The sequence below is a fragment of the Meleagris gallopavo genome, chromosome 1 (assembly GCF_905368555.1).
Source record: "Meleagris gallopavo chromosome 1, MGAL_WU_HG_1.1, whole genome shotgun sequence".
NCBI classification, from domain to species: domain Eukaryota; kingdom Metazoa; phylum Chordata; class Aves; order Galliformes; family Phasianidae; genus Meleagris; species Meleagris gallopavo.
Genome location: NC_139404.1, coordinates 58,936,742 through 58,963,108, shown reverse-complemented (window position 1 = coordinate 58,963,108; position 26,367 = coordinate 58,936,742). Strand labels below are relative to the sequence as shown.

General features: G+C 38.6%; 1 protein-coding gene across 1 annotated transcript in view; it reads right to left on the bottom strand.

The window, feature by feature from the left end:
- Window positions 1-24,573, bottom strand: part of IPO8 (importin 8) — a 46,117-nt gene extending 21,544 nt beyond the window's left edge. The window contains exons 1-14 of the mRNA XM_085229546.1: window positions 24,327-24,573; window positions 18,089-18,170; window positions 16,062-16,218; window positions 13,776-13,934; window positions 12,723-12,879; window positions 11,674-11,763; window positions 10,783-10,877; window positions 10,121-10,205; window positions 8,205-8,339; window positions 7,406-7,505; window positions 5,694-5,770; window positions 4,325-4,441; window positions 1,195-1,284; window positions 434-599 (exon numbers count right to left, since the gene is read on the bottom strand). Coding sequence (XP_085085672.1) covers window positions 434-599; window positions 1,195-1,284; window positions 4,325-4,441; window positions 5,694-5,770; window positions 7,406-7,505; window positions 8,205-8,339; window positions 10,121-10,205; window positions 10,783-10,877; window positions 11,674-11,763; window positions 12,723-12,879; window positions 13,776-13,934; window positions 16,062-16,218; window positions 18,089-18,170; window positions 24,327-24,410 — 1,594 coding nt within the window. The 5' untranslated portion in view covers window positions 24,411-24,573. The remainder of the gene's footprint in view (window positions 1-433; window positions 600-1,194; window positions 1,285-4,324; window positions 4,442-5,693; window positions 5,771-7,405; window positions 7,506-8,204; window positions 8,340-10,120; window positions 10,206-10,782; window positions 10,878-11,673; window positions 11,764-12,722; window positions 12,880-13,775; window positions 13,935-16,061; window positions 16,219-18,088; window positions 18,171-24,326) is intronic.
- Between the last annotated feature and the right edge of the window lie 1,794 nt (window positions 24,574-26,367).

Below are 26,367 nucleotides of genomic sequence, written 5' to 3'. Positions count from 1 at the left end.
AACCAGCAGACTAATGGAGTAAATAGACTGCACATCCTACAGCCATCTACAGAAAACAACCACTGTTTCAGAGGAATACACGCCCTTACACACAGGAAGTACTCATTCATAAAAATGATATAAAAAACATAAATAGATGCTATTTCACCTCATTAAAGGAAATGAAAGATGGATACTATTTACTTAATCAAGTGAAATACTCTGATACCGATTTTGATGCAGAAACCCAACATAAAAACTTGACATTAGAATTCTGGGCTGTATACAGTAGCTAATGAATAAGTGAAGCTGTCAGAATGTGATGAAATGTTCCAAAATCTATGTCTTTAAATGGTAAAAATGTTTAGATAAATCTGCACAAATCTTATCATCGTCTACAAAAATAAAGAGATAAAGAAATCAGTACTACAATTGATGAATCACTGCAGCCTACCTTGCTCCTGGTGGCTTATTAACATCTGAAGAGCTATGGCAGCTTCTACCTTGACAGGCATTTCTTTATCATCAATCAGGCTCTTCTTTGCCAGCTCTACTGCATTCCTCAAGTTCAGCTCATTGTGAAAATTCAAAGCACTGAATGAATGAAGTACCCAACAGGACTGCATGAAAAAAAGCAAAGGCAAGTTAGAGACTACTTTTCTTTTGATTGCAATGTATTCATACAGTAACGCATAACTGTTTTTACAGTCAGTTAGTTCTTTACTTTCCTTCCCCGAAATCCAATAAATCCATGGGCACAAAATTAGCATTTACAGTTCTGGTCCTTCAGAAGAAAAATATCAGAAAATAAACAAAAGAAAATTAACCATTTGTTTATGACTCACGGGCACTTGTGGATTTTGTTCAAGCTACATCCAAAACTCTGTGAAAATTCTACCTATTCTTCACAGCTGTCCAACAGCTGTAGTTATTGAGATACTAATGAAAAATAATCAAAAAACGGTCATAATTACTGCTCAAATTCTTCAGTTTGACTGAGAATGTAAACAACAATGTAAGAGACCTTCCTACAATTCAATTAACTGACTGTTCAATTCCTAAGTCAAAATGTTGAAAAATTAACGTACAAGATAACTATTTGAATTTTTACAATATATTTGCTTTACTTCTTTCATTGACACTCAGAATGAAGTTAAACTCAAAGGAAAGAAAGTATTTAGCAAATACTAAAGTTGACATAATTCGTGAACTTACTCTAGCTCTGAGGTACCCCAGGTTAGACATGAACAAAGGAAATACATGATTCTGTAACATCAGCTCCATTTGATCCTTGAATACACTCTTCTGTTGGTGAAAAGAAAAATAAATTTTAGAGACCACTCATTTCATACATTCAACTTAAGTCAAAACCATTTTAAATATCTTGATATCTTGAAAAATACAATGATTTGTCTATGAAATACATACGAGGAGGTATGAATCTTGTAACTTTAACTGAGCAAATCTCAAGTTCAAAACCAGGTAAGTAAAAAATCTGTTCATATAATAATCAACTCTACATTACTTTTTATAATACTATACCAGGAATTTTCATTTTCTCTAAAGCACTGTTTCCAGCTCATTTTTATTCTTCAAAATTAATTAGGATGAAGAACCTAGTGCTTTGAGTATTCCTAGAACAGAGTGTATACATAGCTTATGATAAATCGAAATTTAGTATGAAACAGATCTGAGATTCAAATGACCTCCCACTATTATAAGCATTACAGCTAATTATTTTACCACATCACAACAGCTCACATATTTTTATATATTCATAAATATTGCTTTCAATATTGTTATTGATGGAAAAAGAATTCCTTTATGATAGAAATTTCTTTGTCTGGATATGGCCAAGCAGTTGAAACCATTTTTCAATATTCCAAATTTGGCAAATTCCAAGATATTCACAGAATGCCAGAACCAGCAGCATGAAGACTGGGGACTTTCCTAGCACCTACTGACCCAATATACGAGAAAAAAAAATAATAATAATACCAGGAACTGTGTCACAATGTAAAGGAACAAATAAGTGGCTAAGAAGAGGTGAAAAACAAATATGCAATACTAAATGTATCTTAAGTGATCATACTTCACTAATTCATACATCAATTTTTCCCCATGCCTTTCCAAACCTTAAGAGAGGCAGAAGAACTGGGAAGAGGAAAAAAGAAAAAAAAATACAAAGAAGGGAAAAGAGTTTTTCCTCTTGTACACATCAGAGGTTTGCATGCACTTAAATGGAGAGTATGTGCAGAACTAGGTTGATAAGCCAGAGTCTTTGTGTCTTCAAGCAACTTATGATCAATGTCTCACTTGACTCTCCAGACAGAAGACACTCACAAGAAAGTATTTTATGTAGAAACAGCTCATGGAATTTTTTCACCTGCCAAATCCCAAACAAAAAATTCAGAGTGGAGAGAAGACTTTGGGGATTACTACTCTTTTATAAAATATAACCTTAAGTTTCAAGACAGAAAATTCAAATAGTAGCAGTATAGTGGAATAAATTTCTTTTTTCTCAAGACAAAGATAAATGAAACTCCATTCAGTATGAAAGGCTCCTCACAACATAAAGAATATTCTATTCTTTGTTATACTCCAACATGAACCATGGCATTTGTAATCCAATATATCTAAAAAAAATTTCCAAAAGTTATTGATGTTTCAGGATTTCAGTTTCAGATCAGTGTATTGGTACACTGGTTAAAAAATCTACAGAGAAAGTATGTTGGTGAACCATTCCTTGTAACATGAATAAGAGAATCATTTAGGTTGGAAAACACCACTAGGATGATGAAGGCCTACCAGCTACCTAACGCTACCAAGTCCACTATTAAACCATGTCTCTAAGTGTCACATACATGTCTTTTAAATACCTCCCTGGGCAGCCTGTTCCAATACCTCACCATTCTTTCTGTGAAGAAATTCTTCCTGGTATCCAACCTAAACCTCCCCTGGTGGTCTTGAGGCCATTTCCATGTCCTATTGCTAGTTACCTGAGAAAAGAGACTGATCTTCATCTTGCTACAATCTCCTTTCAGGTGGCTGTAGAGAGTAATGGGTCTCCCTTCTCAGCCTCCTCAAAATGGTGCCAGTTCTCTCAGTCACCCCTCACAACTCTTGTTTTCTAGTCCCTTCACCAGCTTCACTGCTCTTCTCTGAACACGTTCCAGCAACTCAGTATCTTTCACATAGTAAGGAGAAAAAACTGAACTCAGTATTCGAGCTATAGTCTCACCAGCACCAAATAAAGAGGGACTTTCCTCTGGGAAGATCACTTTCCTCACTCTGTTGGCTCCACTATTTCTGCTGCAGACCAGGATACCATTGGCCTCCTTGGCCACATGGGCACATGGCCAGCTCACGTTCAACTAGTTATCAACCAACATCCCTCTTTTCTGCTGGATACCCTTCCACCCACTTCTCCCTTGGCACTGTACCGCTGTGTTGGGGTTGTTATGACACAAGTGCAGCACTCAGCTTTTAGCCTTGCAAGGTTTTGTATGAAGAAACCTACTGCACAAAGAGATAACTCACACAAAATAAATTTTTACATAATTTAAAAAGAAGCCTCGAGCCTCCATTCTCATTCTAAAAGTGATAACTTTTTGGCAGTTACTTTTGAGGTGGAAAGAAGGTGTACTTGGACTCCACAGCCTAAAGAAACATAAGAGAAATTCTAACTACTACTACTACACTGGCCAGCAATAGGGTAGTTCAAATGTGTATTCAAATGTCAAAGAAAAACTGAAATTGTGAAGATACTGTCTATAAAAAATGGAGGAAGGATAGAAATTCTTATTTCCACTTTCCACTGATTTGGAAAACTCCCAGCTAGATGGTGAAATACATCTTAAAGTCGTGCATCCTAGGGCACAAAGGCTGTAAAGCTAGACAAAACATTCCTACAACATGCTAAGCAAACATTTTTCTGGAACCAGGAGGAGCCCACAACAGTGCAAGCTGTTGGGAGGGGTTTCTAAAGAATAATAAGCAACGTTATTGATGGAATGCATGTTTGTTTTTCTTAACACCCTTCCATTTTACTAGTAAAGCATGAGAAGACCAAGGGATGGTTCAGCAGGAAACAAAGAGAGCTATGGAGAAACTCGAGAACAAAAATCAGCATATAAAATGGGAATACATAAAACCAGCAAAGAACAGAAATATTTTTAAAGGAACAAACCCTCAGAATCTTACTGCACATTGCGGTCTTTCTACTGATTCCAAAACACAGTTGTGGGCTAGCCAGACTTTAATAAGCTAGTATATTTTACTGGAAAAATGGAATTGATAGTAAGAATTACAAACATAAACATATTTTACTTATTTACCCACTTACTTTCAGTAAAATATCTGCTAAGGATCCTATAACATGCAAAGCTCCATCTTTCTTCCTTGGATCAATGTTTGGTTCTGTCAGAATCTGGTAGCAATATGCCATCATTTTTGGCAATACCTGCATACGACAAAAAGCACAGAATCTCCTTTTGTCAGTGAGGTATCTAAATCAAATTATTTTCATAGCATTAAGTTTAAAAAATCATATGACTTTTGTAAGTAGAAATCTCATCGTAATCAAAGCAACTGGGAGGTACTATACGTACCATCTTCCCAGATTTAAGAGATTCCTTTTCCAACTTTTCATTCAAACTTCATAAAATTGAATTTATCTCCCTGAAATTTCGTATTAGTGACAGTGATTACAGTATTTTTTGTTGTTCTGAGGCAAACCAGAAAAGGTGAGGAAAAGACAGGAGGTTTTTTTTTCCCCCCTTCACTTCCCATCTGGTTAGCCCACTACATATATAAAGGCATGCGTGCATGTACATGTATGTATGAACACAAACATATTCAAGAGCAGCTTTGACTAAAATCTCAGATTTATTTTAATCTGTCAATCTTGGCAATAACTTGTAAAGTCAGCTAGATTTGGAAAGGTTTCTTGGCAAAACAAATTGCTTACTATGGTTTCCTCCGACATTATGTGCTTTTCAGAAATGACGACGTTTTGACAATTTGAGTACAAATTATGAAATTGAGAAGGCCAGCAGACACAGATTGATTTAACAAGAAAGAAACAGAAAGGTCACAGGCTATTTGACCTGATACAAAGACTCTGGTCTTTTCTGAAAATTCATGAAGAAATCGAGCTCCATGTTAATGGCATGTGAAAATGGTTGCCAGAGAAGTCAGTAGTATGAACAATATGCATTGCAGGGCTAGGCTGAATAATTTTTTTTAGCATATATCACTGTAAATATAAATGGATCTATAGAAAAGTTATGTTCTCATTTAAAGATTAGCTCCATTAAATTCATTTCATTCTTCCTAATTTCACTGTTGTCAACAGGACTTTAAATTACATCAGTGAAAATTAACAAGTATTAGATTCACTTGTGCTGCTGCTACACTTTGAGAATCTCTGAAGAGCCATGGTAGAGCCTGTTCATAAACATGGGAAGCTATTACTACATCTATTCCAATTTGTTTTATCAGGCATGTTAATTTCAGAGCTGTAAGAGGAAACCACTTATTTATTTATACTTACATATTTTAATTCTCCCCAAATTGATGGCATTCAGCCAGGAATGAGTTTGGCCACATATTAGCAAGTAAATTTTTTTGAGATGCTTCCTATAACATCTTCAAATGTAAGGGGAAATAACCTTTTTAAAGAAAGTTCAAGCAAAAAAAAAATGGTTCCATACCTCTTTTCTCTTCTTTGCTGCTGTATAAAGGAGATTCTGTGCTGCTGTTGTTGTGGATGCATAATCCTCAAATACATCTAACATTAAAGATAAATTAATAAACTCACTTTCTGATTATAACATCATAGAATGCTGACAAACCAACTTAAGTTTGTTGGACACGACTGTCTTCAATTAACATTTGAAGAGTCAGACTCAAGCTCACATCACCCACAAAAGCATTTATTTCTTGACTTCCTAATCTACTGGAATAGATTAGGAAGTCAAGAAATCACTCCTTTTATCAAGACTGAATTATTTACTCATTAGTTCTTTTGAGATCATGTATTTAATGCATGAAAAATTGTTCTATATTTGTTGGTTGTTGCTTTCTTTCTTTCTTTCTTTTTTTAATTAAAACCACTATAAGAACACCAATGCATTCCAGTGGCATCTGTATAACATATGTACACAATTTTGGCTTGATTTTATTGAAACCTCATGGGAAACTCTTTGAATAAAAAAAATCCTCAGATCTGGTGTCGTTTAAATTTGCTGAAAGATGAAGCTTTTCAGCTTCTTTCATTACAAGTAAACCTCTTTTAATCGTACTAAAAATATAATTTATATATTGAAAAACAATCTGTGCTGCCAAACGTGTTCTAATCCAAACATCCCTACATAGATTGCATTAAATAAAAGGATCTAGAAAAATAATCTTAAAATGTGTCTAAAATTACACGTTAACTTTTTCTGAGATCTTGAAGATAAATCAAGATTCAGAAATACTACCATTCCTGTTGCAAATCTAAATACTTTTCACTAAATTTCAAGTAAGTGTACATTTATGCTTCTATAATACAGTTCAAATCTGTATTTAACTCTCAGCTACAGATAAAAATAGGGCTCACTGCTTACACAAAAAATAACAGAATTTAGATACCAAAGAATCAGCTACACATTTGTATCCCTGTCATCAACACTATGATGATTAATTGTTTTCTATAACTTTCCAAGATCAGAGGGTTGTCTGTTTGTTTTTTAAGTATTCTAGGACTTTTTACTCACTGTTTCATATGCTAACCAAAATGCAATTAATTAACAATTTCCAAATGCTACATGTCTCTGTGGTGCCTGGCATACTGGAATCTTCCAGATAAATTTGCTATATTTTTTAAGAACCCTTCCCTTTTTCAATGATATGACCCTTTTAATGTGACTAATTACTATAAATTAGTCCAATGTGTAGTACCCAAGATTTTTTCTGTGTGACTTTTGAAAAAAATACATATATCTATGTGTTTTACAACTTAGTAATAACAGTTGGCAAAAGATACCAAAAATAAGAACAATTTTCAATAGAGAAAGAGCAAGTCAGGCCTCTTCTGGTCAAAGTGTGAGCTGCAAGAGCTTGCAGACAGCTGTCACGTTTCCAATTCAGGATTCTAAAACTGGCATTATAGGGAAAGCAAGCCAGTCTACTAGCTGCACTGAGCACATCTGTAGTAGAAAACAGTTTTTAGAGAATTAGTTTACGAGCAGTAGCCAAATGGCCAAAACTCACTCGATCTGCCTTTTAATTACAGATCGGTGAGATTTAGGAAACAAATTCTCTTCTTCCTATTCTTCAAGACACTCAGAAAGACAAAGACATTATGGTTTCCACGCTATGTTTAGGACTACGGTATACAATTGTGATGAAAACCAAAAGTAACTTCTAACTCCACTGTTACCAAATTTCATGCGGATGTATTCATACGGATCTTCTTGCCACAGCTCTTCGTCCTCGTCTTTGTAGCACATTAGGGAGAATATCACTTCTTCTGTTATACTCTAACATGAGAGGAGTCAAATGTGTGTAAGTACATAGAAAACCAAATTCCAGTACAGATTCTCTTTTCTTTTTGCAACAGATACAGACAGCAGTAATTATATAATCTAACTTTATAATAGTCACCACCACACACAAAATATACTTCAGTACCTAATCTATAAGCAACAGAACATTGCATTCTGCAGAAGGCTCTCACAGATACAACATTTAACATGAGAACAGGCTTCAACATCCTCCTCCATAACATTCATGGGATTAACAAACTTATATTAACTAGCTTATAATGTGGAGAAAAGAGATATGAAAACCACTTCTCGCTTGTTCTTACACCTACTTATAAAATATATCCCTAAAACAGTTCAGTTCCTCATAGTTCATGATATCTTTGGTGACTGTCTTTGCACTGCAATCAATTATAATTTCCAAATCTATAGTAATTTCTCCTCACTAGCAACTAATAAAAGCCAGAACTTTGTGTCACTTTAGCAAAATAAGGAATTAATGGAACAGAATCCTTAAGCAAGCTGACAATATAAAAGTTAGTCATGATACTGTAAAAAAGAACTGCGGTGTGGAAATGTTTTTTTTTTTTTTTGCCAATGTTGAAGCTGCATGAAAGATCCATGAAACTACAGAAAACTATTTCTTTTATCATTCTGATGACATGCACTGTTTCTGACTGGGCTTTATCCACTGACCTGTATGTGTGGCTTCATTTGCTTCCACGTTACAGAGTGAATGACCCCTTGGTTCAGGTAATTTAATGTTTGCTGAAGAACACGTGGTGCAACATAGTCCTTTTGTCTGTATTGGTCTAAGATTCTTAACAGAACCTAAAGAAATAAAGAATTGGCATTTTTAAATGAAGATGGAAAATTAGCTCTCATACACGGATGTGCAGGACACCTTTCAGTGAATTTCAGCACAGACTGATTAGTTACAAAAGTTCTAGTGTCAGTAACCACTGCAGTGTCTTTGATCCAAAAATTAGAAATCACTTTAACATTAAGAACCTAAACTTGCAAGCATTTAGGTACATTTACCTTTACTATTAGATCCATCACGTGATCACTTGCAATTGTAAACCAAAAACAAGCATCAGAATTCATAGACTCACAGTTTACACAGGCCTCAGCCAAATTTGGAACAGATACTGAAAAGGTACAGTGATAGCCTGTTGGCATCTAAATCTGTTAATGGAGTTCGTGTTAATTTTGAACAGACAATCCCCTAAAGAAGCCAAATGACTTTGGAAGAAGAGCGATAATAATAGAAACACTAAACTGAAAAAGGAAATTGGGTTAACATCTAAATCTGTGAATCAGGAGATGAAAAAAACCTTAACTTCAGTTGGTTGTTGTAAGTATCAGATAGCATCACATAGCATGCTATCACAAACTTTGTAACACAATGCTTATTAGAAAGGCTTGCTCTTCTAAGAAAAACGTACAGTACAAAGCCACTATTCAACATTAATAGCAAAGGAACTACTGAGCTTTAGTAAACATAAAGAACTGCCACACAGACAAGCAACAATAAAAATCAAGGACAAAGCATAACAAAAGTACTGAATCGTGTTTTCAGAAGAAAAACTCTACTTAATAATTCTTTACAACACTATAGTAAATCTTATTTTGAACAGAACTCCTTCCCTTAGGGGTATTAAATCTGATCTTATTCTTTTTTACAATACACTCCTTGAGCAAAGATTGGCAATATCTCACAGACTCTAACACAATGTCAGCAGTTAACTGAAAAATATGTAACAAAGGCTTAGTAATGTAATATTCACAACAGCATTCTCACTAACTCTGCTGTGAAACGTGCCAAATCAGCATCTACGAGTGAGAAGTGAAAGAAATATGCAGATCATCCAAGACCATTTCTCTTTCAAGTTAAACTGTTCTCCCTCTGCTTCATATCCTGGTCTTTTAAAAGACATAAACTTTAAGTATTGTAAATGACCACTGCCCATGGAAGCCTCTTTCTCTACTCGGGAAATTACTGCAAAGAAATCAGAATTTATATTTGACTGTTTCTCCTTGCTTTTTATTTGATACTTAGCAGTCTCCCCACAAGCATCCTTCAGTTCTTATCATTCACATATTTACACAGAATTGATACACCAATGGATAAACTGTTTTGATTTGTCAAACTGGATGGAGAAAAGTAATTGTTTTTGCAGACAATCTTGTTATTTTGAAATAGTCTGAATGTGACTTAATAATTAGGCATGATCAATGTGGGTTCATGAATCCTGCCTTAATAATTTGATCTCATTCTATAATAAGCTTGGCTCCACCTCTCCTAGACCCATTTAAGAGCTGACCACCAATAGGGACGGATCTTTTTCTGGAGAGGAGTTTTACAGTGAGCCCAGGACAAGAGTAAGTGCTCTATTCTCTTTTTGGTATAACAACCTACTTAGCCAAACTCACTTGTTTATTTCATAATTGTAACATCTGTATATTCATTGATTACACAACTATAATGAAAAATGAATCTGATTCCATTCAGTTTTGCTTTATGAGCTTCAAGATCTGAGCACTCTTGGAAAACAAGATCTTTATTCAGCTAAAATGACTGAATTTAGAAACAAATTAACTGTACTTACTTGTTGTATGCCCACAGCATATGTTTTTAGAAAAAACTCTGAGAATTCAAAGTATTCTTTAGTTACATTTCCTGGACTTCCATACCTTTAAAATGAAGAGAAGACAGATATTTACTTACACTGCAAAGAGCCTTCTGTGTCATGAAAATACAGTGTTTTCTATAACACAAGTGACCCTCAGTAGCCTTCCATCCCCAACAAATCCTTTCTGCGGATATTCTACTAAGCCATTATTTCCTACGTAATGCCTCGCTTTCCTTTTCTTTTCTTAGAACCTCATCCAGTGCAATGTTATAGTCAAGTAAACACAGCTGCACTGTTGTCATAAGCTCTGTAATTTCTACCTTGTTGGATTTCTTTTCAAATCTTTCTCTGCCTTTGTATTCAAGAATACAAGCAGTTGTAGATGAATAAATAAAATATATATATATATATACATACACATACACATACACATACATATATACACTTTTCCTTGCTAGTTTCTTGCCAGGTTGGAGAGACAAATCATCTCACTAAGAGTTCAAGCCACTGGCTGTGCCAGTGAAAGGCAGAGGACAGCTGTGGGATTATCTCTTTGGTGACTATGAGCTGTTAAACCAACTCAACGTCAAAGATTTGTAACCCTAATTTAGTTTTCAATCAGCTTCTCAGTTCACTACCGTTCAAAAAGACGAGCTACGATATGTAATGCCCATTTCTTGCATTTCCACCACACCAGCTCTGGTCTATCATCTTCATCGATTTGCAAAGTCTCCTATAAACAAACACGAGAATTTTGAATTAATTTTGTGTATTGTTGAGATAAATTACTTTTTAAACGCTCCTCATTGAGTATACTAATACAAATTTACAGCATTGACTAAAATTTGGCTATGTTAACAGTTCAGGAACTCTACACTATCTTAATTAGCTAATATAAATGTGCATGTGAAATACCTGTACAATGCCCATACTGAAATGTCCAAAATGACACATTTAAAAAACTGAAACTCTCAGATAGACTTGAATAACACACAGCAGTGTCCACTTTTGCTTAAAAATTAAGCAAAACGCTACTCCTCCAAATTCATACACCCAAACCATACAGTAATGCAAAAGCTGTTAAAAATAATGTTAAATAAATTTTCAAAACCAAAGAAAAGGCAGTTATTGCTATACATACATACATGCATGCTCACACATTTAATTATTTGCTTCACTCTTCTTCCAGAGATGTGGATGAAATAAAGAGTGAAACAGGGACAAACAATGGTTTTTCAATGATCTCTTGCTTCTTGAGAAAAAAAGGCTAAAATAATTGAAAGCTTCCAAAATATCATAGACTGGAGTTTTCATATTATCACTATCTCAGACAATCTGGCAGCTTACACGATTCTCCTGCATTTGTCAGAAGAACACTCATTCTAAAGATAAGAATCTCAAACAAATAACATCTTAAAAAACAAAACAAAAAACTGACAAAGAAAAAAATGACCACACTTACAAAACCTTTACACTGACTGTTCCTCAATTGACAAGACACAAGTGTTTTTGACAATACTAAACCTTACAGGAGGTACATTCCTGTCAATGATGGTACGGAAGATCTCCATCCACTGAGTCATAGTTTGGTTATTCACCAACTGGAGTGGCAATGCATACTGAAATTAAAAATATAAAAATAAAAAAACACCTTCATGAAACACTGATTTTTTTTTTTCTCTGAAGTGAGTAGGAGCTATTTCAACAGTAGCTACATTTCCAGGAGGATGAGGTTCTAAGCAAACTTAAATTAGTTTAGATATCAATACTACTCCAACTCTATCATTCCTGGTACAATTTGCAGAGTAACTTCTGATTAGATTGTATTTGAAAAAAGTTCCTTGTGTTGAGTACTTGCTAATTCTTTTTGCCTCCTCCTCTTAGGGAAACCAAAAGCATTTTATTAAAAGAAATATACTTCTCATTACTACCTAGATACTATCTAATAAATTTTACTTCTCTACAAAATCCAAAGTAGTGACAATATTCAGGAAAGTGTTTCCAAAATGAAATAGGACCTTTGGAACTTTTTTAAAACCCTTCCATCTAATAATAAATCTTGTTTTCTTTCTCATTCTTTAGAAGTACTTCTTCACCAAACTCACTCTTGTAACAGCCAAACAAATCTCTGAAAATGCATGCGCCTCAACAAATAATTTCTCCCAAATCTTTAGAAGATAATGAGAGAAACGCCACCTAATGAAGTGCACTGATTGGCAATTATAATACAGTATGTACTACTGCCATTTTTCAGAGGCTAAGCAGCAGATTCTAGGTACTCATTGTTTATATCAGATTATGTTTGTCTTTATAAATATAGAAACAGTTCTCCAGCAAGCTTACAGACAGGACATGCAGAAATACTTAGATTCATTAAAAATGTAACACTGGGGATTATGTGACCAGTTTTTAAGTGGATAAATCTATAAAAATCACATCTTTATAAAGGGTATTTATTGAACATTACTTTTCCCATCCAAATCAGTATTTTTACTCAAAGACACCCATGAGTGCACTAAAGGGGATTGTTGTACTCAGCAATGTAGAAGTTCTGTTTTTTCTGTACACAGACACCAACCTGAACAAGAGCATAGAAGATTTTTAAAATTTGTTTCTGAAGAAGCACAGAGTAATGGGAATTATCAGGCAGAAGCTGGATCATTTGCTGCTGAATACGAGGCAAAAATATCTGCATTGCTGCTATCAGAGGATCTCGCTCCTCTGCTTTCTTGTATCTGCAAAGGAAACAAAATGTTGGTCAAGGATCTACACACTGGAGACTCTTATATTTCTATTCACCAATAATTTAATTACTGTACCTTAAAACAACTAAAATCCAGCATTCACTGATTGACTCTCCCTCCTCCACCCCCATCTAATAATTCAAACAAATCATGCTAGATCTCTAACATAGAGAAATCTCTAAACAGAGAAATAAAAAAACACAAATGTTATCTTATACAAAAGTTCTTTGCTACTGAGCTAGAAGCTCACAGCAACAGGGACTTGGCTTTCTCTGTCATTCATATCAATGCCAAACTCAAGCTAGGTGGCTGAACAAATAGTAGTGAATCGCCATTCTCCACTTACATTTCTTCTGTGTGATTTATACATATGTTCCAAGCACTAGATTTTTTTTTTCCTAAATGAGAGAGCTCACTGCACTGCAGCTAATTTATGCTTTCCAGATTTAGACTATCAGAAGGATAGTACAGTTAACAACATGCAATAGGACTACGTGACAGCAGTACTGTATTATAACACAAAACTAGAAAATTATTTGTATTCGTATATCCTGCATTTGGGGAATCTTCAAACAAAAGAAGTTATAAGTATTTAAGGAATTTTCAAAGCTAGGGTAAATCAGATCAAAATGACAAAGCTTCAAGAAAAAAAAAAAACAACACTAAAGTCATACAGGTTATTCACTGCTGGAATCTCTGCTTACAACTGATGATATAACGATGATGAAGCTTTCATTTAGTTGCAGGAAAGAATGCATATGTCAATTATTAAATCTCATTCTCTATCAGAATTCCATGTAAAGCTGCCAGTGCTTTTATGAATGTCTCAGTAATCAGATGAGAAACCAAAGTACCGTGTCCTTGTCTACTGATGGACATCAACTTACTCATAAGTCTTCACCAGCTGATACAGGCACAGGAGGCTCCCAAGCCAGCTCCCACTGTTTTGAGACTGCAAGTAGTAGCCTATCTTGTCAACGACCGCTGTCCAATGGCCAGGAAAGTCATGCTTAATGATAGCACGCAGGCACATTGTCAGCTGGGCTCTGTGGCAGGAGGGAAAGAGAAGCACAGTAGAAGATAAGTAATTAAGGCACAGTGTTTAATATTAAAGCACAGATCCCAAATCTTGGCTTAGTGGCTACAACGTAAATATTGCACCGTAAGTGTCAAAGTGTTATACATGTTTTGATAACACTGAAAGTTAGGGGAGGTGACAGAATAAAAAAAAAAAAAAGTCCCAGAGGATTAACTTTAAAGAAGAACTAATTTTAGAATAGTTTAATCACTTTTTTCTGTTCCTCCTCACTTTCCACAATCACCAGGAAATATCTGAAAACAATTAATTGCACAAAACTAGCCAGCCTTGTATTTTGAAAATGAATGGTTTCACTTCTACATACTTACAAGGTTGAAATCAGCCACAAGAACACAAATTTGTATGTTTTTAATTAAACAAAACTCATTTGTGTTATAATCCAAGCCAGAGTTTCCTCTTCAAATTATGATTTTCCTGGGATCTTCCAGAACAGCACTTCACAACTTCTGAAGCATACGGCAGAGTGAGTGAGGTAAAATGTTGTATTGTTCCTCTCCCTCCATAAACTCTTTGAAGCCACTCTGGGCAGGACAGAACTGTTAACTGCCTGAAGTGAGATACTGTGACTACAGAGTTTTAGAGGCACTACATAAGAAGCTGTACATACTCTTGGCTCTGCTAAGGAATAAAAGTCTGTAGTAAGGAGTTTATTTGATATTTATCTTTCCTTGCAGTCTAATAGATACGGAGCCACAAACACCAAGTAATTCAATCAGAGGCTCGCAGGCCTCTCAAATTTTGAGCTTTGTATAAACTTGCCTTCCTCCTCAAGCCTTTGGAGTTTGTCCCTGTCGTTGATCTGATTTGTTCTCCTCCCACGAGCAAACAGTGAAAAATACTGATATCACAGCATCAGACTAGTCCCAATAATGTTTCTTTGCCATTTCTATTCTCTGACAAATCTGAAGTTCTTAATATTTAAACACCCTATTCCAGATGAATTTTCTAGGGGTCGGTTTCAACTTTTAGGTATAGATGGTCATTGTTATGTCAGAATATTTGGAATTCCACATTATGAAAAAATGCCTGAACTAGTTTGCAAAAAACTTCTCATACTTCCATTATTTTGTGTTCTTTAGTATAAACTCAGCTTTAGAATTATGATGAGATGACACAGTAAGCAACATGCCCTGACTACACTATTACAGAAACAACACAAGCTTCCTTACGCTGTAGGACATCCTTGACAAGGGGTTCCTTTGGTGGGGGTTCTAAACATTAAAGTCAGAGGCTTCGGAAAGCTGAACTGCAAAGTGTCTTAGTGCAGGACCATTTATACCCTACACAATTCCTGTCAGATGTTTGTCTAATGTACTCATAAAGATCTCCAGTGACAGCAATACTGTAGCATCCTAACGTATTCCTCTATTTCACCATGTTTCTTAATCAAAGTGTTTTCCCTAATCCTAATTTTAATCTATCGTCCATCACTCCTCTTCCTGATACAACTACTGACAAAGCATACATTTTGGGAGCGGAGTCAGTGGAGAGGAAGAGGAAAAGCCAGGAAGATGTTTATCTGTTTTTCAAAGATGCACATCACAGCCTGACCCCTTCTTATCAGCCTCACTCTAATTAACATCACGAACAATCACATATTGCAGCAAATCTGTGAATCTTAACTATTCTTCCAGTAAAAACAGAACAGCATTTTCTTATTCTTTTAACATCTTAAAATCAAGAGTGTCAATATACATTTAAATGCTAGGATTGCATTAAAAAAATGGGAAAGTAACTGAGGTAAGAGCTACTAGAAAAACAAATGGATTTTGAGCTGTAATTTTTGAATGGGTAATTCTGTATTATTGTCTGCCCGGAATCAGCTGTACAGACTGGCTGCCATTACAAGACACTTCCAACTACACCATAAGGGAATAAATCACAGTGCACTTAGCCAAGTTAACACATTTCTGAAAAAAACAAATGCACGTGAATACACTCAAATTGATTATTATTACTATATTTTCAAAAGAAGCACTGACTTCATTTCCCAAGAGATTGAGATTTTCACATCTAGACTGGTAGGTCTGAAAACCTGAGCAATAAAAACACCCCCTACAAAACATAAGAATACCTCACTAAGTCAGGAGAGCGAATTATTCCTTCTACAATGTTATCACGAATCTGCTGCCGATCGTTTTCATGAATGTTGAAAGGAAATACTGCTTCTCCAGGAGGTGGTTCACGATCTGGCCAGTACTGCGTCACCATGTTCTTCAGGTAGATGGCAGCTACGTATAAGAGATGTGGAAATAATAGTTTAGATTTAATTCTAAAGCATCTCTACATTACTGTGCTCAATGTGTAGTACAGTTGAAAAGCAGAACAAAGAACAGAAGAGACAACTGAAAACCTCTGCATGGGTTTGTAACAATTGTAAGAACTAAGAACAGTTGAGAACATTTTTACTCTCATCTAAAATAACTCATCAAGCTCAGTAAGTGAAGCTTTGGAAAGCTCATGTAAACAAATCATTGTACACACAGAGAGGACACTCTGCTTGGGGAAATGCCCAGTATGAAACTGGCACATGGCCTACCTTCTATTCAGATAGAAATGTTTGTTGTGAATTCCCTAAGCTTTATCTCACTGCTAGGATTTCCCATAATCCCTCAGAATTGTTCTGCCTGTCTCATGTGAAAAACCATGCAAAATAAAGTTAATCTTCTATTGAAAATAAGCAGCATTTATGCCTCAGTATTGAAATGCCTGTAGGCATTCTTTAGAGAACATAGGAAATAAGCTGTAAGACATTAAAGTAACATTCTTAATAAACTCTTATCCCTTTACAACTTAAGGCTGATTATTGACTGGGGTTTTAACGTACGAAAAAGACATTCTTGTGCCCAATTTTTTTTGTCATGACAAATTACCAAGTATGAAAACACGCAGTTTGTAAAATATTGCATGGGAAGAAGGGAACAAACTGTTCGTCGACTATTAAATGCCAGAATATTCAGACAAAAAAAAAAAACAAAAAAAAAAACAGGTCCAGAAAGATCAGACAAAGACTTTAATTCCCTTTGTCCATAGGTCTTAATGTCACACAGATTCTTGGCTGTTTACAAAAACTTACAGAAACCTGGTGATATACAGATTTAATTTAAATGTGTTTTTCTATTTTATACCTCCATTCTCTAAATAACAAACAAACAAACAAACAAAAAAAAAACAACAAAGTTTTAAAAAATGGTATTTTTTCCCAAATGAAGGATTAATTTATGAAAATGATCTTATGGAGTCCAGATTAACCAACAAACTTTACCACAGGATGGCTTAAAAATGCCACTCAAAGTTGGATTGTCTTTGAAAATATACAAGCCAGCATGACAAACAGCGTATGTCAGCATGCCTCAACGCACTCAGGAGATTAATAGGATCTGTACAGGAAAAAAAAATACAACCAACAGTGGTTCAATGGGAAATGCTGTTCCATAGGATAGAAAGAGAGCTGTGAATGAAACAGGACTCATCAATTTCTTGAAAAAGAATATTTTGTTAATGTATAAAAAATACTGTGTAACGCTAGTCAAGGTAGATTGTGAGGATTTAGAATCTGATCTTACACAAATGTACACCCTGCAGTCAGCTGCATTGCTGTAAATGATAACACACACACACACTGAGGCAATCTTTCTAGACGTGCTCAGCCTACAGACGTGTAACTTACCATAATGTGACCTTCCTTCATTTTTGTGAGCAAACACCATAGATATTGAATAAGCCTATGAGGCTACCCTTGATCTACAAACTATGTTTTCATCTTTCAGTAAACTTCACTTTTTCAGGAAAAAGGACTTTAATAGAGGAAAATTACTCAAATGAGTTCCACTTTTTTTTTTTTTTTTTTGCTTGAATATCTTCAGTAGAAGCAAAAATCATTCTGTTTTTATATCATTTTTGCAGTAATCCAATAAGGATCACTATAAACACAGGGATGTAAGAAAAAAAGCAGCACAGATAGAAAAGTTTCTATCTTTTCCAATTCCATGTTCAGGGCAAATATGAACTTGCTTACATTCCAGCACCTCAATATTCTGCTGAAATTACTAACAGACCAAATTTTTACTGAAGGAAAATGAAACAAGGATTTCATCTTACCTGCTTGACGCACTGGAAACTCAACTTGATCTGATACTATGATTTGCAGTAGACTTGGAGCAAAATTGATGATTTTATAGGACTGTAATATACACAAAACACAGTTAGCAAATCATTATTTAAAGAAGACTATTACCAGAAGCTGAATAAGAAATAGAGGCAGGGGATTTTGTGGAGTTCTTTGACTTTCCTGATGAAGTGTGAAAGGTTTTAGCACATGGATTTACCCAAATCAGCAGCATTCTAAATAATTACTTCTAAAAGCTGAGCGTATAGCAACACAGCAGAGGAATAAGTAATGTGACTTGGCTCTCTAACTGAGATTTGTGATAATGAATATTTAAATAATTCTGAGAATGTATAATGAGACTCAGCACAGATCTGTCCTTGAATTATTTAACTTAGTCTCATAAGTCAAACAAGCCACGTATTTTTCAGCAATATTTTAATGGACTAGATGTATAGTGCACCATAAGAGAAAAATAAAAATTGGGTTTAAAAAAAAAAAAAAAAAAAGAATGATCATTTTTAATTAAAACCAAGTGTAGACAGATAATATTTCAAACCCCACAGCTTTCCTGGGAACTTAGCAAACGCTACATCAGCCATGCAGCTGAAGAATTTCAAAGAGAAAACAATGCTCACTGAACTTCTGAGCAAAGCATGCTAGGTTTAAAAGATGTGAAAACCTGATAGCATTATACTGCTGCCATTCACCAGGGGTCCTTCGATGTGAAGAACTGTTGACTCAGTATGGTGCAGCTACTGCTAAGCCTTGGAAACATCAGTAGTTAGCAGTAGGTCAGATCTTTCATCACTTGGATCTATGTGTTTGATGTTCAGAGTGACACTTCTTGGGGGCTAGATGACAGAAGCTCTCTTTATTTCACCTTGTATCGCGTTTCTTGCCAACCAGAGTATGTCTGACAGTCCTGTGGTTACTTCCAGAGCTGGGCTTTAAGTACAGGTATGCTACCTCCTCCCACAGACTTAGCCTCATTCAAAAGCTGTGACACAAAGGGATGTGTTCTGCAGTTCATGTCCCCGATTCCTTGATCGAACATTTCCATAATGAGGTAAAATTACATAGCTTTCATGATACTTAAGAGTAACAGCAGCAGCATAACTCTGTCTTTCAACAATTTTGCTACATCTCCTAACTTTCTCATCCTCATTTCTCTCATGGTAATGACGGCACAGTTCTAACCCACTCTGAGTTCAGAGACTCATTTGATGTTTGTGGAGCAGCCCAAGATCTCAGATAAAAGCAGCAATGGCAAACCGAAAGCATACTCTCCCACCCCTGTACACTTTAATTATCCATAAGCAACACTCGAGGTAAAGAAAAAGCAGTACCACGCAGGCCAGGAGCCCCACATATCTATGAAGGCACTGAAACACCACCTTTCAGGGCCACCTGGCTGAAGCACCCTAAGTTCCCAAACCTTTCAGAACAAGTGCACTGGAGCCCCAAGGCCAGCATTGTGTTGGCTGGCAGCCACCACCCAGCGGGGCCCAGAGCTGGCCCTCTCTGAGGTAAAATAGCCCAGCTCCTCTTACACCTGTCAACTCTAACACTGCTCACTGGTGCTGCAGCAAACTCAGTCAGGAAAACCACGCGCTGCTTGCAACATTTGGAACAGAGGACTTCCAAAAAGCTGCGCACAGCAGTATTTCTCCTACACCAGCACATTCTCACTGTTTTGTTGTCGTGCTCACTGAGATCTTGGGACAGATCCACTCCCTCCCAGGCACTAGAAATCATACAGGAGGCAAACGAAGACAGCAGGTGAATCGGCAGGTGTTCTGTGAGCAGAGGCAGAGCTGTCAGGTGTGAGCTCAGTACAGGGAAGAGATGAGGCTGTTTCCTCTTCTGCTGGGTGAGCACAGAATACCTCAGGTAGGCCACAACAGCAAGATGCACAGTGGTGAACAGCACGCCTTTCTCTGCCCTCTGCACACAAGTAGGGCACTTCAAAAAGGCTTTTTGTCCTTCCAACTGTAAAATCAAGCTACTACATCTTCATTTGCAAAGATGAACAGGTAGAAGACATGTTCATCTTTGAATATCCATGCAATAAACTGCTTGCAAAGGCTTCCACCATTTGATTTGAAAGCTCAGCTATCTGGTTTACTAAGTTCTAGTTTTGTTTGTGATGCACTCCAAATGCACTTACTTTGAAACCCCATCAGTATTCATCACACTGGGCATACTTTTACCATTGCTAATAGTATTTTCTCTCATTTTTATACTGGCAGTCATGCACAGGTTGTTAAAACAAACTAGAACTTAAGATACTTCCTTCTTTCCTTGACTACAAGCACAGGCATCATTTTGAGAGATAAAAATGCACACGTATAAGAACCCCTACCCCACCTGCTTTCCTCTGCTACCAAATTCATCCAGTGTCAAACAGACCCTGCTTCCCCCAGAACTTCATGCAAGCCAACTTCCTCATCAAATCAATCTTCACTACAAATATCCAAGATTCCTCCCTCGATCGAGGTGCTCTATGCTGTGTTCTATGCTGTGTTCATCTCCGCATGCTATGGCGGCCAACTGATATTCTCACATTTCTTTCTCTTTTCCCAGCATTGCTTCTCAGTTCCTGACAAAGCCAAATTCTGCAACTTCTCAATATGTAAACAAACACTTGTATTCCTGCAATGTCATTCGTGCTGTCCCTTTGTCACAGGCCAAAGAATTGTATTGCAGCAGGTTGAGCCAGTGAAGATGAAAGTTTAAGAGCTGTATTGGTAATCCTATCCAAATGGGAGTGAGTTGGAGGTGACTGTGCATGCTCACATATCCAGACAATAATATTCCGCAGCATTCCAAGAACTGGTACACAAAAGCAGCATTTAACTATCAAAAAACAGAAACCACCAAAAATCCCTTAGGTCCATGAGACAGACCCAGAAAGGATAATAAATACCACAGATATCAAAGAAGGGCATTATGAACAAGAGGGTGTGTGGAAACTGAGCATCTTTCTGTGGTATGGAAATCAATTGTTCTAAGAAAACAGCATGATTGACAAACATGATTCCGAAGCGCAGGCCAATCACAGTGTGACAGAACTGAAGAAAAACATGGAAAAATGAAAGAAAAGGAGATGGAGAAATGTGTACACTTAAGAGAAAAAACAGGCTAACGGGGAAATGACAGCAGTTACAATTACTGACCTGACTGGCAATCCCTGCTCCAGTTTATCAAGAACCACATTTTAGACAACTGCCACACTTATGTTTGTGTACAGGTCACTGAGGGAAATGAAGTTTGTTCATGACTCAGAGGTAGCAGAGGAGAACGATCAGAAATAGCCTACAAATAACTGAATTATCTTTGGAACTGCTGCAACAAAATGGAATGGAGTAATAGGACAAAGTACATGGAAGTACATTAAAGCAGGAATTTCTCCTAAAAGCTTGTGGCTCATTAGTGAGGAACAGGATAACAGGACCCTGTTTTATTACATGCCATGAGATAATGTAAGTGCTGAACATGAAGAAGATAATTGTAGCTTTAGGAGATATAAAACAAGGTATCAGTGGCGTTGCACATGAGATGTTCTGACATGCTGCAAACACAGATGACCAGATTGCGCAAGAAAGATTGCTTCAAAGATAAATGTGGAGAAGAGCCATCCTCTCTTGCTATTAAATTTCAAAAATTCAGTTTTATGATAATGCAAAGGAAATACAGCTTGAGGCCAGAAAAACAAGCTGGTGGAGGTCAGCCTCTAACAATACATCAAAGTGGGTATGAAGAAGCCTATTCTAGTTAAGAAGTAAGATTGGTATGGATCGATCTAAATGGACCATAAATTAGTTTAGGATGGAAACTGACATTTGTCTCTAGCTACTGGAGGAAAAGAGTTGACAAACAGTCTTCCAATAAAGAAAATAAGGGCAAGAAAAAGAGATAGTAACTTTAAATGGAGTATTGATTCCATTTCTGAAAGCAATTAGATGATCCAGAAGGCAGAAAGCAACAGCACTGATTTTTTTCCTTCTTTACTCAGATGCAAGAACTTAAAGAACAGAAAGAAACATTTTCAGACATTTTGAGACTCCTTACAGATTCACAAGTTTTCATCAACTTTAACTCCATCCCACATATTGTACACGGCAAGCAGATGATGGAGTAGGGCCACTGTGAGGTTGTTGCTAAAGGACTCTGTGTCTGTACAAGCACCAAGTGCATACAAAGAGGAAAAATATTGCTGGTGTGGTTCCAGCTCTGTACGAAGCACCAGTCACTGCCTAGATTCAAGCTTGAAAGCACTGCATGCTACAGACAGGACAGCACAGGGGATGTGTCACCCCAATATCCTCTAGTGCTTATCAGGAACAGCAGCACTGCAGCTATTGCACAGAAGTGAAGGTGACCCTCGTTCTCTTAGAATAAGCACTGTATTACTACTCCAGTCGTTACATGATGGAGCATTTTTTGGTTCTGCTGCTCGACTGGTTTCTTTGCTAGAACAAGATAAAAGCTGGAGCAGCATCTGGATGCCAGCTCATGCAGCTCACAGCACCATGTCAACGCTGACATTACATGCATGAAAGTCTGACATGCAGCTTTGAAGTCTTGCTTCAAAAGCACTGAAAGGCTTCAAGATGTCAAAGGCCCGTGTTAACGAATTCTTCAAGAACGCTTTTGTTTCAAAGATTTGTAACAGACCCAGTGCTGCATCAGTGTGTTGTATCACTCACATACATCATGCTTTGTTTAATGATGGGAAGCCTGCACAGCAATAGGCACATCTTCACTTCAAGGTTACTTCTGTACAACAGAAGAGAGAAATCTGTCAGCACGGCATTGCCACTATCCTGCTCTGCTCTGCACTACGCACCTTACCTCGAGCACTGGGTGTGATCTGGGGCACGGCAGCATAGAAAGGATGTAAAATTATGAGAGAGTGTCCACAGGGAGGCTATGAAGGTGGGCAAGAGTCTGAAGGGCAAGGTGTGTGAGGAGCGGCTCTGGGCCCTGGGTTTGCTCAGCACAGAGCAGAGGAGCTGAGGGAGGCCGGATGGCGGCTGCAGCTCCTCACAGGGAGCAGAGGGCAGCGCTGAGCTCTGCTCTGTGTGACAGCGACAGGGCTCGAAGGAACGGCATGGAGCTGTGTCAGGGGAGGGCAGCTGGGGGTTAGGGACAGGGTCTGCACCACAGGGCGGTGGGCATGGAACGGGCTGCACAGGGCAGTGGGCACGGCCCGAGTGCCGGAGGTCAAGGGGTATTTGGACACCACCCTCAGGCAGAGGGTTTGGGTTTGAGTGGTGCTGTGTGGAACCAGAGGTTGGGCTCAGTTGTCCTTGTGGGTCCTTCCAATATTCTGTGATTCTGTTTCAAATAAAACTCTGTACTTCAACCTGTTCTTGATAAATGCACTTACAATCTTGAAACTGGAATCTAGGAGTTTTGTCAGAATTTGAAATGAAAACAGTTAAAGGCCACAATCTCAGAACTCATTTTAACTTTCCCTGAGCTCTGCAGCACTCGGTGGTGACAGCAGTGGCAGTGCAGGTGTTGTTGAAGTAACCATGCCAAACGAGCAGGAGAAAAGTTTTGCACGTTATCCATCTCTCCTGAAGCGTTCTCAGTGCCCTGCACTTAATCCATCCATCTGCTATGAGCCCTCGCCGGCAGAGATTAGCTGTACTCGACTCGAAAGGAGCTTTCCGCTGCCCAAATAGCGAACCGAGCCGGAAGGGCAGCCCCGAGGATACAGCAGCAACCTGACAACCCGCCCTCACGGCTGGCATCTACCGCACGGCCGCGACCCAGGGCTCTTTAATAGGCCGGCTCGGGCGCTGTACCGCAGCACTCGGCTCGCAGCACCGTTGACGCCCGAGCGAAGCCGCGGCCAGCCCTCCAACGCCACGCACGGCGCCGTCGCACCGAACGCGGGACGTTGCCATAACTAACCAAAGTTTAATTTAGCGCCGCTGAGCGGGGCTAAGTGGGTCCGTCAGGGCGAGGGACGCGGGCGGGACGCCGGCAGGGCCCCCACTCGCAGTCCGGCAGCCGCGGCCCCAACCGCCGCCCCGCGCCGCCCCCTCCCGCGCCCCGCCGCCCCCCGCCCGCGCGGCGCAGGGGAGGGCCGGAGTGCGGAGGAGGGGGCGCCCCGACCCCCCGCCCCTGCCGGCCGGGCCGGGCGACCCCGTGCGGTGCGGCCGGGCGGGGCGGGCCTACCGCCGGCCGCCCGCCGGCCGCGTCCGCCCCCCTCACCTGATTGAGCTCGTTCTCGGCTGCGATGCGCAGCTTGGGGTCGATGGTGCCCTTCAGCGCCTGGATGATCCTGTTGGGGTCCATCTCGGCACGATGCGGCCCCCCGGCCGGCAGGCCGCGCTCCGCCGGGGGCAGGAGGAGCGAGCGGAGCCGCCGCCGCCGCCCCCCCGCGCCGCGACCGCGAGCTCGTGTCCCCCACCCCCCGGTCCCTCTCCAGAGCCATTCACCGGTTTGCGACAGCTGGGTATCGGGAAGCGGGCGCCGCTTTACGGCCGCGGCGCCTCCTTCTGGCTCGGCGCGGAGGCCGCCATGCTGTACGGACGGCAGCCGGCCGTGGAGGCGGCCATGTTGCGGTACGGTCAGCAGCGCCGGCCCGCCACCGCGTCCCCTCAGCTCGGGCTGCTGCCTGGGGAGCTTCACGTGGCCCTCCTTTACCTAACAGTTCCAGCATTTTGCTGAGCTACCACAAGGAACCGTGGAAATTCACTTGGTCCAGACTAAAATCTAATGTCCATGCCTCATCTGTCTCAAATAGTATAGTTTAGGAAACTGCAAAAGATAAGCAGGTGGAATTTAGGTGGTATCAGATTTGCGTAGGAAAGACAGGAATAGAAAGTTAGCAGAACCACCATCTCCATTTGTATGCTTTAATGAGACCTTATCATCATCCTCACATATTTAAAGTGTGTTACTTCGTGCAGTTACGCAAGCAACTCTCTGAGTGACTATGGAGAAAGAAAATCTGGGCTTATACAGCTTTTACACAAAGCCCGTATCACAGCCAGTGAAAGCTATGCCTCCTATTTTACTCTTGGCCTGCAGCCTCAGAGCCAGCCATTGGTGGTATGGCAGCAGAGGCTGAACCTTCCCACCACTGTTCCATGACATTTTGTTGCTGTGTGACAGATGGCAGACTGACAAAATGGTGCACGACATGGAAGGGCGTATGAAGCAAAGGAATGTTCACTGAATTTCTTCATGGGGAAGAAAAAACAGCACCCACTCAATGTTTCTGGAGACCCAGCAGTGGATGTGAGCACAGGGAGTGGTGTGTTCTACCAGAGGAAACAGCAATATGGAAGACAAACCATGTTCCAAATGGCCATGCACAGCATCATACCACAAAATTAGAGCTGATTTAGGCAGCAGCTCAGCTAATGGTGGTGATTACACTGAAATACTTTGTTTTGCAGTTGAGAATTTGCTGTATCTATGAGCATTGTCATGCTCTTTGTATCAGTTGTCATTTCTGCCTTCTCAGAGTAAGGTGAATATCTTCAACAGAGACACACTCAGGTAAAATAAAACCATGTCCGTTTGTAAATAATGTAATGAAGTCTTCTGAAGTACTAGAACTTTTCAAAACAAGCAGTCTAGAAAAAGAAAAATGAAGATTGAGGTATGCATCTCTTAATGCTGCTGTATCACGTGGAACTAGATGAAGATGTGTTACTTACTAGATCTTCAAAGACTGGAATAACAGTTTTTTCTCAGTGGCCTGAAAAACAGTATTGATTTGTTTGGTCCTTTGCAGCTTTAGTGTGGGTTTGTTGTTGTTTTTAACTATAGTCTTCTAGCACTTAAGTTCATTACTAGCCCTGAAAGTGACATCTTGTCTAAACTGAGCTCTATGACAATACCAATCAATTGTAGAGTTGCATTCACTGTTCTAACCAGGAACAATGAAAAACAGAGTTAGAGACAGAAGTCTCCTATGAGAAACTATAAGGTAAAATGTACCTTATTTTCAAATTATCATATGGGAAGAGAACTTGGACAAAGTTCCTTTAACAGAAGAAGAAATAGACATTTAAAGCAATTAGTACTGTAGACGTTATTGCAGTTCAAGCTGATAAAGCTTACAAAACTATAAGATGTTGTGTAGCCATTCATTGTGTCTTATGGTCATATTCACTATCAAGCCACGGTATAATCAATAGATTGTTTTTTCCCCATCTTAGCACTTCTTGCTATGACTATGTACACTTTTAGTTACAAACTTAGAACTTTTATATATACAAATAGTCAGCTTTGAAGCTGA